Raw genomic sequence first — 16,310 nt, 5'->3', positions numbered from 1 at the left:
AAAGACAGATAATAGGAAGTAAAAGGATTGCTCACTCTCAGATGGGAAGGGGATGAAGAGATACAGCGGGGTCGGGGGAAGGGGAGGGGAGGGGTGGAAAGAGGAACGAAGAGGTGTTCTGTATGTGGAGCTGCACGTAAGGCCTGCAGATATTATGAACTGCAAATAGAGATGAACAACAAATTAAAAATTAAATAATAAACATGCTGGGCATGGTGGTGCACACCTGTAATCCCAGTACTCTGGGAGGCTGAGGCTGGAAGATTGCAAATTCCAGTCCAGCCTGGGCTACTTAGTGGTTTAGCAAGACCCCCATCTCATAATTAAACAATTAAAAAGGGCTGAAGATGTATCTCAGTGTACAGGCCCTCGATTCAATCCCCAGAACCCCTCCCCCCAAAAAACTATAGTTCAGTAAAGTTGTTGCATACAAGACTAAGCAGTACAAAACAAATTGTGTTTTTAGACAAATAATTAGTTTTTCAAATCATAACAATTTATGATTTTTTTTTTTTTTTTTTTTTAGATAGGGTCTCACTATGCAGTTCAAACTGGTCTTGAGCTCACTTTGTAGCCCAGGCTGGTCTCGAACTCGCAACAATCCTCCTGTCTCAGCCTCCCGAGTGCTGGGATTACAGGCGTGTGCCACCATGCCCGGCTGAATGTTTGTTCAAAACAGGTTCTCTTTCTACAGTCCAAGCTGGTCTAGAACTCCTCATCTTTCTGCCTCAACTTCTGGAAAATTTTAAGTCTATAATTTATAATAGCAGAAAATATGCCTGGCAGGTATGGTGGTGCACAGTTATAATCCTCAAGAGGCTGAGGCTGGAGGATCTCCTAGAGTTGGAGGCCAATTTGGGCTACAAAGTGGGTTCAAGGCCAGCCTGAGCTACATAGCAAGACCCCATTTAAAACATATATATCTAATATATAGATATATATGTCTAGGATATTTGGCATAAACTGTTAAAGTGATCTCTATGAAGTTAATTATGTACCTTTATAGAAAGATGTTAAAAAAATTTTTAAAAATATAAAGGAACAAATATATCAAGGTCATAGACTGGAAGACTATCATAAAGATGGGAAAGCCTTCCTAATTTATAAATTCAAAGCAATTTCCATCAGGAATTCCTTTTCTTTTTGGTACCAGGAATCGAACTCAGGACCTCAGACTTGCCAGGCAGGTGCTGTGCCACTGAGCTATACCCCAGCCCCTCCATCAGAAATTCCAAAAAAAAAAATTTATGTTCTATATTCTTTGGTACCTAGGTTATTCTTTGTTTCAAATATTAATATGTAAGGTGACACACACCTAGAAGCTGAGGCAGGAGGATTTCAAGCTCAAGGCCATCCCAGGCAACCTAGCAAAACCCTGACACTCAAAACAAAATTTTACTTGGCAAGCTCAAGGTCTTGAGTTTGATTCCTAGTACGAAAAAAGAAAAGAACTCAAAAAAAATTTTTTAAAGGTCTGGGAATGTAACTCAGTTGTGGGAAACAGGGGCCCAGAGGTCTGGTTGACCGCCGTGGCGGAGGAGCGGGTCTGAGCCGACTTACACTCGTCATGTCCTCGGCCGACGGAGTGAGTCGCCCCGCCCAGGCTGTGCCCGCTCTGCCCCTCCCTTGGTGCCTCCCTCCATAACCACGCCCCCTTTTGCCACGCCCCTCGCCTGCTCTATAAAATGCCTGGTACTTCCGCAATAAAGCAGATCTCCCCATTATCCTGGTCTCCAGTGTCTGTGTCTTCACCGTGCCGCCGCTTGCGACGGGCCCAGGTCCCTCCACCCGAGAGGTTCAACCTCAACTGGCGCCTGAGCAGGGGACCCTGCGCGCCCCCCGGGAATCAGTAAGTGGCCCTCCCTCAACATGGGCTCCGCCCTTCCTAAGGAGCAGCAACCGCAGGCACGGGCTCTTGCTGCTCTCTTACAGGCTAGACATTGTAAAATCTCTTATAAAACTCTCTCCCAATATTGGGGATTGCTCCTTGCCTTCAATCCTTGGCTCAAAACTGCCAGTCTGTGGGACCCACAAACATGGTCCTGCCTTATCCAACGGGTCCAAACAGCGGAAAAACACGAAGGAAAAATCTTTCCCGTAGGGCTCCAGCCTGCCTTACTTACTATCAGAGCTTGCTTAACAGGCTCAGAGATCATCACTGGGGAGGATTCAGAAGCCTTCCCTCTCCTAGCGGACTCCGCTGCATGTGCGGCGGCAGCTCCAGACGCCGAGCTTTCCCTCATGGAACAGCTGGAGAGGGACCTCTCCCTGCCGGCACCCCTCCCATCCGAGCCAAGTGTCAAAGAAACCCCCAGGCCGGATGATGTAAAACCCTTAGCTCCCCAGCCTAATTCAAAAGGTATATATCCCTCTCTCGCCCACTTAAAACAGGAGCCAGAGATGGCAATGAACGAAAATTCTCTGCCCGGGGCTACTTCCTCTTTTTCCGCACAACAAGCCCTGCCCCGTGATGAAGGCGGAGCTTAACTGGGATGAGCCTCCGGTTTATCCTATAGCGCCACCTGCTGGCATTACTCAGGCAATACACCCAAAAGATCCATGGGAGGAATACCGTAATAAAAAAGAAAGAAAGAGAGAACCAACTCAACCATGGGGCGACTATTATGAAGGACTCTGCAAGATAAGGGATAGCCAAGCAAAACATTGGGAACAATGGGGAACCGAGATAAATGATATGTTTCCTGTAAATTTACATCAAAATCCTGCACACCCCTTAAGATGGTATCCCCATGAACATTCCACTCTTAAACGCTTGAGAGAAGCCATTAGGGAAGACGGCCTTCAAAGCCCGTTTGCACAACAGTTAATTGAAACAATTAGCATGGAAATGAATTGCCCCACAGACTGGAAACAACTGGCTAGAGCTGTCCTTACTGGCGGACAATACCTAGACTGGCTGGCTATATTTAAAGATGAATGCGAACAACAAGCCGACCGAAATCGGAGAAATAATGTGATACTAAACTATGACTGCCTAGCAGGCGAAGGCATATATGCCTCTCCTGCTGTACAGGCACAAGGCCCGCCTCAATATTTTGACCAAGTGAGAACAATAGCCTTAAAAGCATTTAACCGTTGCCATGCTGGACCAACTACCCCAATTAATAAGCTTATTCAAGGAGCCAATGAGGACTTTGCTTCTTTTGTCTCCAAGGTTGTAGAATCTTGTAAGAGAAAGGCTGATCATACAGAAGCCGCCGCCGCGGAGGCCCTAGCCAAACAACTTATCTTTGAAGAAGCCACCCCCACATGTAGAACCTTAAAAGCCCCGATAAAAAATACAGATCTAGATCGTAGGATATTAGCATGCAGGGAAGTTAATGCACAAGGAGCTCAAGTGTTGGCGATGGCGCTTGCCAATGCTTTACAATTAAATACCAATACCTTACCTTTATGCTTCAATTGTAAAATGCCCGGACAGTTTGCTAAACAGTGCCCTGAAAAGGGACAAGAGTCTTCAAACATAAAACCAAAACCACCTACGCCCTGTCCTAAATGTAAGAGAGGATATCATTGGGCAAAGGACTGCCGATCAAAAACTGACAAGGAGGGCAACCCTTTAAACTCCAAAAGGGGCAACCCTCAGCCCGACAACAAAAGAGGGAAATAAAAACCACCTCACAGATCCTATGGACTGTGCCCATCACTCAAAACAAGGCACTATTAACCCTAGAGGCAGAGCAAATGTCTGTCTCTGGCCTTATAGACTCAGGAGCTGAAAGTTCCTGCTTCCCAATGGACCTATATAGTAAATTTTGGGCAACTATTCCAGGGCCTCTTGTACAAGGAGCCACAGGTCAACAGATGGCACTCCAGACAGCAACTCTGCTGAGATGGAGAGACCAAGAAGGACACTCAGGACACTGTCAGCCTTTGTTATTACAAGGTTTGCCCCAAGTCCTTTGGGGAAGGGATATTTTGTCACAACTAGATGTCAAATTAACTACTGAACCACTCCCCCCCTCATAGGGGCCATTGCTCCAGTGGTTAAACCACAGCCCACACGGCTAACCTGGGACACTGACGAACCTGTGTGGGTGGACCAATGGCCCTTACGGTCCCAAAAACTAACTGTCCTAAAACAACTAATCATGGACCAACTCTCTCTAGGCCATATAGAACCCTCCACTAGCCCCTGGAACACCCCAATATTTATAATCCACAAAAAGGATAAAAATAAATATCATCTACTTCATGATTTGAGAGAAATTAACAAACATATAATCAAGATGGGAGCACTCCAACAGGGGCTACCCTCTCCCACAGCTATACCAAAAGATCATCACATTGTGGTAGTAGATATTAAAGATTGCTTTTTCTCCATCCCCCTTCATGAAAAGGATAGACCTAGGTTTGCATTTTCTGTCCCTATGACTAATCATCAGGGCCCAACCGAAAGATATCAGTGGAAAGTTCTTCCTCAAGAAATGATAAACAGTCCAACTATATGCCAAATGTATGTAGATACCGCCATGAAACCCCTCTGAGGGTCCTATCATTGTATCCACTATATGGATGATATCCTTCTTTCTCATACAGACCCCCATCAACTCCAACTAGGACTACAACAATTATTAGCCAGTCTTAACGTAATAGGACTTCAAATTGCTCCAGATAAAATCCAAATTAAACCAACCTATACATATCTTGGTCATCACATTTCTGATAAAATCATCCCTGTTGCTCCCAAGATCTTCAGACAACCATCACACTCCCTAACAGAGGTACAACAATTATGTGGGGTCATCTATTGGCTACGGCCAGCCACGGCGCTATCTTCTGATCGACTGCACCCCTTGTATGACCTATTACAGGGAAACCCAGACCCTACTTCCCCTCGAGTTCTTTCCCCACAGGCCCAACAAACATTAGATTATGTTGAACAAGCCATACAACAAGCTCAAATTGAAAGACATGATCTTAATCAGCCAATTCTAGCCATTGTACTAACCACACCAACCATGCCAGTGGGAGTTCTGCGGCAGCAGGGCCCTCTCATGTGGACCCATGTTGCCTACTCCTCCCTCTCCAAAATTACCCCACTCCTAACAATTATCTGTCACCTAGGAACACAACTCAGAAAGTTGGCTGTACTCCATTATGGACGTGAACCAGATACTCTCCCCCTCACAAATAATCAACTAGAGGCTCTCCTACCGCACAACTTAGACCTCCAGATGTTGCTATTACATATCCCTGGCCAAACCTCCAATCATTACCCCTCCAGCCGTACCCTTCAAGGCCTCCAACAATTACCACTCATGAGGCCGTCTCATTTTCCTTCCTCGACCCCTATACCTCACAGCAGAGTTGCTTTCATGGATGCTTCTAAAACTACATATGCTATTATAATTCACCACCCTCATGACTATAACCACCCAAAAATACAACTTACTAGACATACCTTTTCTGTTCAAGTAGCTGAGCTTCTAGTGCTACAAGTTTTACAACACTGTCCAGACTGTTCTATCAACATCTTTTCTGATAGCCAATATGTGGTACAGATATGCCATGTCATCCCACATGCTGTCCTAAAACAAAAGGACACCATATTAGACAGAGCCTTAAAGACTCTACAAAATACTCTCCAACATAGAAGACATCCTTGGTACATACAACACATCCGCTCTCATAGTGGACTTCCTGGTCCTATTGCTCAAGGCAACCAACTGGCGGACAGCTTAGTCTCCATTCAAGCTATACCAACAGTCCTATCTGATCTACTTACACAGGCAAAAGCCTTACACTCTAGATTTCACTTATCAGCAAAGGCCATTCACCAACTCCTCCCTGAAGTTCCAAGAGCCACATGCAAACATCCGGTCCGTAGCTGTACCACATGCGCCCCTTTCCTCCCGCTAGGCCCACTACAGCCTCAAGGAGTAAATCCACGAGGACTCTGCCCCAGTGCTCGATGGCAAATGGATGTCACCCATTTCCTTCCATTTGGCAAACTAAAATACATCCATGTCACTAAGGATACCTTCTCAGGTGCCACTATGGCCATGGCTATGACGGGAGAAACAGCCCAACATGTCTCCCGAGCCTTAGAAAAGGCCATCCTCATGCTAGGAATTCTATGGGACTTAAAAACAGATAACGGACCATGTTATACCAGTCAATCCTTTAAAAACACATGTACCAAATACAATATAACCTTACATCATGGCATTCCCTATAATCCTCAAAGACAAGCTATCATAGAAAGAACTCACCAAACACTCAAAACTTTAATAAAAAAAGAGGGGGAATTACACCCCCAGAGTACACCAGATGAATTGCTAACAAAAGCTCTTATAACCATAAACCTTTTAACTTTGGATGACAAAGGTCTTTCCCCAGCCCATAAACATTGGGGCCCATTGCTGGCCCCTCCAACACCACTCCCCCTTGTGCGCTGGAAGGATCCCATGACACAATCATGGCAGCCCCCAGCCCCACTCTTAACCCAAGGCTGAGGTTTCGCTTGTGTCTTTCCAGAAACAGCACCTCATCCAGTGTGGGTTCCTGCTCGAGATGTCCGGCCAGCCACAGCCGCTGACATCAGAGATGAAACAATTGGCTCTCGATGACAGAAGTCCAGGGGGCGGACCCACATGACGTAGAAGACTACGACACCGCTCAACCTGTCTTCTCCCCTTGTAAACCTATGCCTTTAAATCCTAACTTTAGGCTTACAGATTTCACCTGGGAACCCTGTCTTTCGGCTCAAAAACCCTTCACAAATGATCACTTTACAGCCCTATGGACCTCTCCGTTTCTTCACCCTGGGAAAAACGGATCCCTCCCTTTTACAGGACACAACCCATTCTCCTTCACAGGGAGACGCTCTATATTTTCTTCCCATCAATTATGTGGGACCTTCAGGTGCCCCGACCTTCTTCCGCTAATGCTCATGGGAAGTACCTCTATTGCTAATGGCACCTACTCCATTCCCAACCCTAGCCTCTTAAATGCCATCAGTGGCGATGGCGATACCACCACCATGTGTACTTCTAAAATGGCCCAGATAAGCTCAGTCGGCTCCCTCTGTTCACAGGGCTTGACCCCCAACGACATCTCCTGGTCACCCTTGGTTAACCTCACTCACAAATATAACCACTCTTTTCAGCAGCCTGTGTTGCCCCCCCCCCGCTTTTTACTTCTCTTGTCCATGAATGCCACCTTCAACTGCTCCTCAGCGGGTACCTGCTATCTGTCTAACTGCTGGAATGGAACCCCTCTGTATATGCTTATCCTTCGCACCCCCTCTGTCCTCTGGGTGCCAGTTAATATCTCTAATTGGGTAGCTCCATCACTACCTATCCGGCTTTCTTCCAGCTCCCTACAGATACACAAGAGAGACTTCGGAGCCTCTGCTATTGCCGCCCTTATTGTTGCTTTTATTACAGCCGCAGCAGCAGGAGCCACAGCAGCCGTCGCGCTCACCCAATCCACCGTGACTGCTCAAGGACTCAACAGTCTTTCCCACTCAGCCGCTGAAACTTTCCGAGTACACCAACAACTTAATGCCTATACCCATATGGCTCTCCTTAATCTCCAACAACTTGACCTCATGGACAATGAACTTCAGGACTTTGGCACGTTGCTACCACTGCCTGTGACCAACGCTTCTCATCGGCCCTACTTTGTGTCACACCAAAGCCAGCCAACCTCTCTTCTGCTCGTCTCTCACTCCATGAATGGATCCTTGGTCCGTGCAACAGCACTTACTTCAACCTCTCCCTTCAACTGACTGAACAAATACAAACCATTAATTCTATCCAAGTTCCTATACTGACTGATAACATCCTCTCCGATCTCCTACACAACCTACGGCGCCTATTCTCACCAGTCAATTTACTTACCCTTGGATTCTTGGAACTTCTAGGACTCCTTGCACTTATCGCGCTTCGTATGATATGTACCAGGTTACAAATGATAACCTCTAAACAGGCTATGATGGCCTCTATTCAATTGGCTTTTATAAAAGAAGAGGGGGAATGTGTGGGAAACAGGGGCCCAGAGGTCTGGTTGATGGCCCTGGCGGAGGAGCGAGTCTGAGCAAATTCAGACTCGTCATGTCCTCGGCAAACCAAGTGAGTCGCCCGCCTAGGCTGTCCCGCTCTGCCCTCTTACTTCCGCACTGCCCCCTCCCAATAGTACCACCTCCAAACCATTCCCCTAGCCCACCTCCATTGCCACGCCTCTAGCCTGCTCAATAAAACACTTGGTACTTCCGCAATAAAGTAGATCTGCGCCATCAGCCTGGTCTCAGGTGTCTCTTTCTTCACCGTGCCGCTGCTTGCCACGGGCCCAGGTCCCTCCACCCGAGAGGTTCTACCTCACTCAGTGTTTAGCACTACCATGAAGAAGAAAAAAGGGGAGGAAGAGGAGGAGGAGGAAGGAGAACAGGGAATTGTTGCCACCAACGGAAGTGCAGGCCGCACTCTAAACAAGTAAAGTGCAGATTCTGCCCTTCCCACTCCGCTTTCACAGTCAGGATTCAGAAACCGAGGAAGTTCCCTGACAGTGGAGCCTGGGTAGCCAAAACCAAAAGTTTGCCTTCCTGCGCTAACCTGTGAGAGAAGCCCAGGACTTCTCAGAGTGAAGCAGAGCAAAGGCCAGGAGATGAAAGCCCCTGAAAAGCTACAAACACGGACACTCTCTTCTAAGTCCCAGCGGAGAGAGAGGTCCAAGAGTTTAGACCGTCACCTTCCTGGCCGCTGATCCCCTAGTCAAGCCCCGTGGGATGCAGCCATCCTCACATGACCGGAAGGCTCCCTCTGCTGAGCCTCTCCCCACCCGCTACATTATGAAATACCGCAAGCAGGCGAGCGGATCGCGACGAACCTTGCAAACATCTCCAGTCAACACGGAGCCAGAGGAAAAGGTCCCGTGCATGTGGTCCACTGCCGCTTACACAGAACGTCCAGAATAGGAACTTTAGAGCGCTTGCTGGGGGCTGGAGCTGGGACCCGGGGGACCTGGAATTGCTCACGAATGGGTACAGAGCATCTTTTAGGGTGACAAGCATGTTCTAACATGTGTGACTGCACAGTTCTGTGGATATACTAAAAACCATGGCACTGCACATTTGAAAGTGGTGAATCAAATGGCTTTGGCACTGTGCCCAATACATTTGTCTTTCTTTTTTTTTTTCTTTGCTTTTTTTTTTTTTTTTTTTTTTTTTTAGACAGGGTTTCGCTATGCAGTTCAGGCTGGCCGTGAGCTCACTTTGTAGCCTAGGCTGGCCTCGAAGTCTCAACGATCCTCCTGCTTCTGCCTCCTGAGTGCTGGGATTACAGGCAAGCGCCACCACGCCCAGCCCAATACATCTGTCTTTCAAGTGTATTCGTCGAATTTAAATCTAAATCGCTTACATGTAAATATGATCGCCTTGCTAGCAAAGGAGTCAGAAATGGGGGGAGGATCAGTTCAGAAAGGCGGGGAGCCGTCTACACCAGCAGCTGAGCGATGGAAGGAGCTGGTCCCCTTTCACAAGTAAGGATGTTTAGGATTTATACGAACAACCAGATTTCATCCCCCAAAGCAGGGGTGGGGGCAGGAAAGCTGAAACTAGGCGCAGAAACCCCAATTACAAAAAAACCTTGCCAGGAATTCTCACACAGCAGACGGGAAAAATGCAGAATGTCCACACACGCCGGACAACCAAACTACAACCACAACCAGACACCGTGGGGCACCGCGCGGCTGAAAGAAAAGGAAACCCGAATTTATACACAGAACCCCGGCGCCCCGCCCCGCTCGCATCCCTGGCTCCCACGGACGGGAGCAAGCACTAGCCTGAATTTTGCAACCATCGTTTGTGTGCTATTTGCTTCTCCAATGTAATCGCAGTGTTTAACAAAGAAATTAAACTCAGACGTACAAAAATACAAAACGGATCAAAACCTGGGTTTCTGACCAGGACGACGTTTAGACGTCAGCCATCCAAGTCCTCCGCTTCGCCCCCTAGCGGTGACGTAAGGGGCCGTGCGAATTCTCAGCTACTTCCGGAATCCGAAGGGCTGGGAGGCTGCTAATTTGCATACCCACAGTGCACTGCGCACATTACAAATTTAAATCTGCAAAATTAAAAACTTTTCTAAGGCGCATATTTGTGAGAGTGACACTTTTAATTGCAAAACCATTTGAAATTTTTTTCTTTGTGTAATACTCTTGCCGTTAAATAGCTACCATCAGTGACGTAGGATATTCTGTTCCTGGAGCTGTGCGTTAACAGAAAAAAAGACATACTCTGGTTTCTCTTCAGATCGTATAAATCTTTCGCCTTTTACTAAAGATTTCCGTGGAGAGGAACAACTCTGAGTCTTAAACCAATTTTTTGAGGCCTTGTTTCGGCAAGGCTCCAGTAAAACTTGTTTAAAAATAGAATTCTCATGATTTTTTCTTTACCTACTTTGAACTATTTTATTTTCTAACACTTTTTCAATTTTCTTTGAGTAAGACTTTCATCCGATTATTACCCCGCTGAACCTTATACTTGCTATAGTAGGTGTACTTCGGCAACTATATCTCAAGTGTGTTCTTTGAGGGTTTGCAGTTATTAGGATTTTTTTTTTAATGGAAAGTGTTTAAAAATCTAATTAAGGCTGGTCTTTGTGTTGTAGAATATGAAGGTTGGTAGGTTTAATTACAACCCCAAAGTGAGTACCACTTGCATGTCCACCAGCAGCCATCCGTAGAAGACTTGGGTATATGTAGTTAATATTTACCTATCTGATAGTTATCAAATGACATCCCTATAATTGCCTCAGTATATATTTACCTAATCGTATTCAAGAGTGGAATTTTCTTTTTTGTTTTTTTGGGTTTTTTGGTTTTTTCTTCCGGTACCAGGAATTGAACTCATGACCTTGCATTTGCCAGGCAGGTGTTTTGCCGCTGAGCTAAATCCCCAGCCCCACGAGCGGAATTTTCTTCTAAATATATTTTTTTCTCATTCATGGTTTCTTTTCTCTTTGTGAGTTTGTTCCGCGCCCCCCACACACACCCTTAGGTTGTGAATCTGGGTGGTTTGAGTTTCTTACACAGCTTTTAATCTCTAGAGAATTTAAATAGTACTTAAAACATGCATGGTGGTGTACCTATAATCTTAGGACTCTGGTATGCTGAGGCAGGAGAACTGCAACTTTAAGCTCAACCTGGGCAATTTACAGAGTAAACAAGACTCTTAAATAGCAGGGCAGAGAGTTTGGGGATGTAATTCAGTGTGAAGGCCCTGTACTCAATCCCCAGTAAATAAATAAGAATTTATGTTGCTTACAAAGATGCAATTATCTTCTACCAATTTATGGCTTCTCTTTTTGCTCTTCTAAAGATTCTAGTCTTAATTTTATTTATTTATTTATTTAGTCTTTTTGAGACAGAGTTTCACTATGCAGCTGAGGCTGGCCTTGAGCTCACTTTGTAGCCCAGGCTGGTCTTGAACTCGCAATGATCCTCCTGCCTCAGCCTCCCTAGTGCTGGGATTACAGGTGTGCGCCACCACACCCGGCTAGTCTTAATTTTCATATCGTCTGTTTTTTATTATTTGATTTGTGCCTTTATGTTTTGTTTAAACAGATGACCATGGACTGAGACTTCTCAAACCGTGAACCAAAAATCAACCTCTGAGCCAGGCGTGGTGGCACACGCCTGTAATCCCAGCAATCGGGAGGCTGAGGCAGGAGAGGCTGAGATGGGAGGATCCCTGCGAGTTCAAGACCAGCTTGGGCTACAAAGTGAGCTCAAAGCCAGCCTGAATTGCATAGCGAGACCCTGTCTCAAAAAGACAAAAAAAAAAAAAACTTTGCTCCTTTAAATTACTTTGGCAGGTGTAAGAAGCCCCGGGGACAGTTAGCTGGAGAGCAGCTCATCCTGCATTGCCACCAACTGGCTTTTATCTCTGTGGCCCAAGTCCTGGACCCTCTAGGGGTGCAGACTCCCCCATTTGTCATGTGACTTAGGTAATCTCCAGATTTCCCCACAGCCTGTGATACTGCATGATGCTAAACTCTGAGTTCAGGGGAGCAGAGGACGGAAGAGTGTGAACACACCAGACAGCACAGCCTGTGGTAAGAGGTGCCCTGCCTTCCGTTGACAGGCTGAGGCAGGCTGATCCTACTGACCTGGCTGAGACAATGCTCCCTGTGTGGATGAAAGACTCAGCACTGGTGCAGCACAAAACTGAAAGGTCACACCAAGGGGGCCAGGGACAACATGGGCACACACTCGTGTACACACCTGAACATCCATGTACATACTTGCCCACAAATGCAGGCATGCACACACACACATGAATATATACATGCATACTTACATGCAAGCATGCACTCTGTTGCACACATTCACAGGCACACTTACCTGTGGGCACACCCACGCACATATGCATATACACATGTGCACAAGCACAGTACACTTGCACATGCATGCACTCACATGGACACATACACTCACCTATGCATGTATGAATTTTTGTTTTGCAGTACTGGGGATGGAACCCAGCACCTTAGCACCAAGCTACATCCTCAGACCTTTTCATTTGAGACAGGATCTCTCTAAGTTGCCCAGGCTTGCTTGAACTTGAGATCCTCCTGCCTCAGCCTCCTGCACACAAACCTTAATTATTCCCCAGTATGTGCCACAGATACCAGAGACAGAGGCAGGGACACGGGGCGCTTGTCACCGACAGGGCAGTGGAGTGTGGCAGGGAGATGGACAGGTGGGCAGCAGCATGCAGGTGACAGGGCTGGCTCAGTACTGGCCTCTGCCGGGAGGCCTATACTGCACACCTGGATCCTACCGTTCACCACTGAGCCTGGCACCATCCCAGCTCAAGAAGGCTGAAAGGATGAACAGACGCCTGAATGGCTGGGAGAAAACAGCATGGACGGATGAGGGAGACCGCAAACGGGAGCAGACTGCAGCCAAGGTGGAGGCGGGGGAGCTTTTCCCTTCTCATTAAAATGCTGGCCGGGCCAGGTAGGAATGTTCAGTTGTGGACAAGGCATTTCCTTCCTTCCCCATTTCTTCTTGAGGTGTCACACTGTGATCCCTGCTGCCCCAGGGCCTTGGTCTTCCCATCCAGAGCCTGGGGTGCCCCTCCCGTCACAAGAGTCAATAGAGACACAGGTGCTTTGTAGGACAGATCTGTGCAGCCGATGCGGGGATGAGGGTCCACACGGATGCTGAAAGGCGGTGTGGGATGCGGGTCATGCCAGTCACAGACACACTGCCCGACTGATCCCAGCTCGTCCACTTCCCGGCTGTGTGACCTGGCGAGGGGCTTGACTTCTCCGTGCCTCAGTCAGGTCGTGTGTAAGGCCGGCGCAGTGGTAATGGTGTCTGTGCACCAGAGTGCTGGGTGCCCGCACCGCAGATGTGCTGTTGCTGGGAGACTATTTCACAGCATGGACATGGGGCACCAGGGGCCGAATCAAAACAAAAGGGAAAACAGACTCTCTGTGAAGGTAGCCATGGGAACAGGGAAAAAGAGCTTTGTTTGGGGGTGGTGGGGGATAGGGTCTCATGTAATTCAGGCTGGCCTTGAACTCACTATGTAGCCCAGGCTGGCCTCAAACTCCCAAGATCCTCCTGCCTCAGCCTCCCAAGTGCTGGGATTATGGCATGCACCACCATACCCAGCAATTTAAAAGTTTTTGAGCCGGGCATGGTGGCGCACACCTGTAATCCCAGCACTCAGGAGGCTGAGGCAGGAGGATCATTGTGAGTTCAAGACCAGCCTGCACTACAAAGTGAGCTCAAGGCCAGCCTGAACTGCATAGCGAGACCCTGTCTCAAAAGACAAAAAAATAAAAAAGATAAAAGTTTTTGAAATTTACTTAATTTGTTTGAGTAGATAATACAAGATGGGAAATGCAGAAGTCACTGTGACACTGATGATGTGCAGCTTCTGTCTGTCTGTGTGTTGACTTGTCCTTGATGCACCTTCTTAAGGCCTTATCTTTGGAGTGGGCAGCTAGCTGTGCCTTATTCCTGGTTAGCTTAGAATCAGTAAGGGGGCGTGTGGCCATCTACTGTACTCTATAGCCACCCTAGAGAGAATAATACAGTGACTCCAGAGTGAGTGCACGTGTGTGTAGTATGCGTCAGGGCACAGGTGCGAGTACACACTGCCTTAAAGCTAGCCCCCCTTGCTTCCCCTGTATTGTACTGGAAGGGGGGCAGCCTATTGTTTTTGCACCTGGCTTTCTCTCTGTGCCCTGTCAGTTCTTTCTCTGGTCTCTTGGTAGAAGTCCCAAGGCCATGTGCCACCTTTCTTTATCTGGTTGTTTTTTTTTCTCTCTGTCTCTTTTTCTACCCCTGTCTTAGACTTGCTTGCCAGGGCAACCTGTCTAGTAAAGTTTGTTTTTTAACACCTTCTGGTCAGGATTAGCTAGCAGACCTAAGGAGGCTCCTGTTTTGTTTTCTTATCTACAGAGTCCTGGCCCTACAAAAAGACACCAGCAGTGTGGGAGACAGAGGCCGGGCAGGTCCTCCCAGCAGGCTCAGGGGAGAAGGAAGCCGGCCTCGTGAGACAAAATCACCCCAGGCCCCTTGCAGATGGCTAGGGGGAGAATGAAGTACAGACACTAAGGTCATGTGGGGGGCTCAGGGAGATTCAATCCAGCGCCCTAGGACCCTGGAAATCAGCATACCCGAACACCGTGAGTGGGCATAATAAGGGTGGATGGGCACTACAGTGCCGGAAATTAGGAACATTTTAAAAATATCAAGGGCACTATTGGGTGTACTACAGAGTGATCATCTGGGTGCACACAAACCCTACAACTGCATACAAGACAGCCTGAAGGGTATGCTAAACTGGTGACAAAGGTACCCCTGGGAAGGGACTGGGCGGAAGATGAGATATTTGCAGATGAGGAACCATGAAACGGCATGGAAAAGGGTGTTTAAATATCGGTCGACTGAGGATGAATGTCTGGAACTCCTGGGCTCAAGTGATTCTCCTGCTTCAGCTTCCCAAGCAACTGGGATTACAAGCATGTGCCACTGTGCCTGGCTCCAGAGAGAATACCTGGGACACTTTAGTGTATGACACACAACGTTCACTCCTCCTGACCCCTCTCCCAGGCTATTCAACAAAAACATTAGCAGCTCCTCCATTCACTTTTGGATGCTGGACTTTCGTTTCCAAGGTGAAACCGAGGTTCACAGCAAAGCAGACTGGGCTCTCTTGTTTTACTCAACAAATATTTACAGAGAAACTGCAATGGAGTGTGGTGCTGGGCTGGGGCTCCTGAGCACCATATGAGGTCTGATACTTGGGACAAGCCACGCAAAGGGGGCAGAGGAGGAGCAGTGGATTCCACCTGGGAGTTACAGAGACCTCTCGGAGAAGGAGATGCGGGCTTTGGGCCTTGACAAAAACACAGACCAGCCGGGCGTGGTGGCACACGCCTGTAATCCCAGCACTTGGGAGGCTGAGGCAGGAGGACTGTTGTGAGTTCGAGACCAGCCTGGGCTACAAAGTGCGCTCAAGGCCAGCCTGAACTGGGTAGCGAGACCCTGTCTCAAAAAGGAAGAAAACAAAAAAACACACACAAAAAAACACAGACCCTTCTGGGGGAGGCCTGGGAGAGAGCTGGGGGGTGGGCTGGGTTTCAGCTGCCACCAAAGTCCCAGAGACCACACTTCCTGCGGCCAGTCCTGACTTAGCCTCCAGACAGGGACAGGAGTACTGACCTCAGGGCTGAAGATTCCAGGCCTTGGCTCCAGAGAGGATGAGCTGGCCTCATGGACACCAAAGAGGTCCATGTTGCTTCTGAACTGTTTGTGCCAGAAATATCCAGTGTGGTGCTGCTCGCCTGGAATCCCAGCACTCAGGAGGCTGAGGCAGGATGATCGCTGTGAGTTCGAGGCCTGCCTGATTTACACAGTAGGTTCAAGGCCAGCCTGAATGACATAGCAAGACCATGTCCGTCTCAAAAAAAAAAACAACAAACAAAAGCAAAGACAAAACAGAAATACCCCACAGGAAGAAGCACGAAACAGGCTCACCCTGGGTGCACTCTGCAGGCTTCCGCCCTGTGCCTTCTGAAACATCAGGATGCTGGAACCAGAGAACATGGGGAAGCCAGGGCTGGGTCTCAGGTCAGGGAACCCGGCTGGGCAGGGCATGGTGGGTCATCTGGGCACATGAGCTAAGGGACGCCTATGGCTGGGATAATTAGCTTAAAAGAAAGGTTTACTTTAGCTCACAGTTTCTGAGGTTTCAACTCCTGGCAACTCGTCCCTGTGCTTTGGGCCATGGCAGCATCCTTCCATCATGGTGGGAACATGGG

General features: G+C 47.9%; 1 protein-coding gene across 6 annotated transcripts; it reads left to right on the top strand.

Moving 5' to 3' along the window:
* Positions 1-1,556: 1,556 nt before the first annotated feature.
* LOC106149613 (endogenous retrovirus group K member 8 Pol protein-like) lies at positions 1,557-9,162 on the top strand. Of its 6 annotated transcripts, XM_013519014.1 has the most exons (3): positions 1,699-1,849; positions 6,502-6,662; positions 7,413-8,361. In XM_013519014.1, the coding sequence occupies exons 2-3, from the start codon at positions 6,590-6,592 to the stop codon at positions 7,754-7,756; spliced, it is 417 nt and encodes a 138-aa protein (XP_013374468.1). In that variant the 5' UTR covers positions 1,699-1,849; positions 6,502-6,589; the 3' UTR covers positions 7,757-8,361. The 6 variants fall into 6 exon arrangements, 5 of the variants coding, with proteins under 5 accessions (XP_013374466.1, XP_013374464.1, XP_013374467.1 ...); XR_001235920.1 differs by lacking the exon at positions 6,502-6,662 and having other exon boundaries at positions 1,557-1,849; positions 7,413-9,162; XM_013519012.1 differs by lacking the exons at positions 6,502-6,662; positions 7,413-8,361 and adding an exon at positions 2,392-3,787 and having other exon boundaries at positions 1,618-1,849.
* The last annotated feature ends 7,148 nt before the right edge of the window (positions 9,163-16,310 follow it).

This window comes from Chinchilla lanigera, unplaced genomic scaffold, assembly GCF_000276665.1.
Source record: "Chinchilla lanigera isolate Chin_1 unplaced genomic scaffold, ChiLan1.0 scaffold00049, whole genome shotgun sequence".
Taxonomy (NCBI): Eukaryota; Metazoa; Chordata; class Mammalia; order Rodentia; family Chinchillidae; genus Chinchilla; species Chinchilla lanigera.
The sequence above is the reverse complement of the archived record's forward strand: the minus strand, read 5'-3'. Positions and strand labels throughout refer to the sequence as shown.

Excerpts from the sequence above, each read along its gene's own strand:
- LOC106149613 (XM_013519010.1), top strand. The coding sequence starts at position 4,533 with ATGGATGATATCCTTCTTTCTCATACAGACCCCCATCAACTCCAACTA.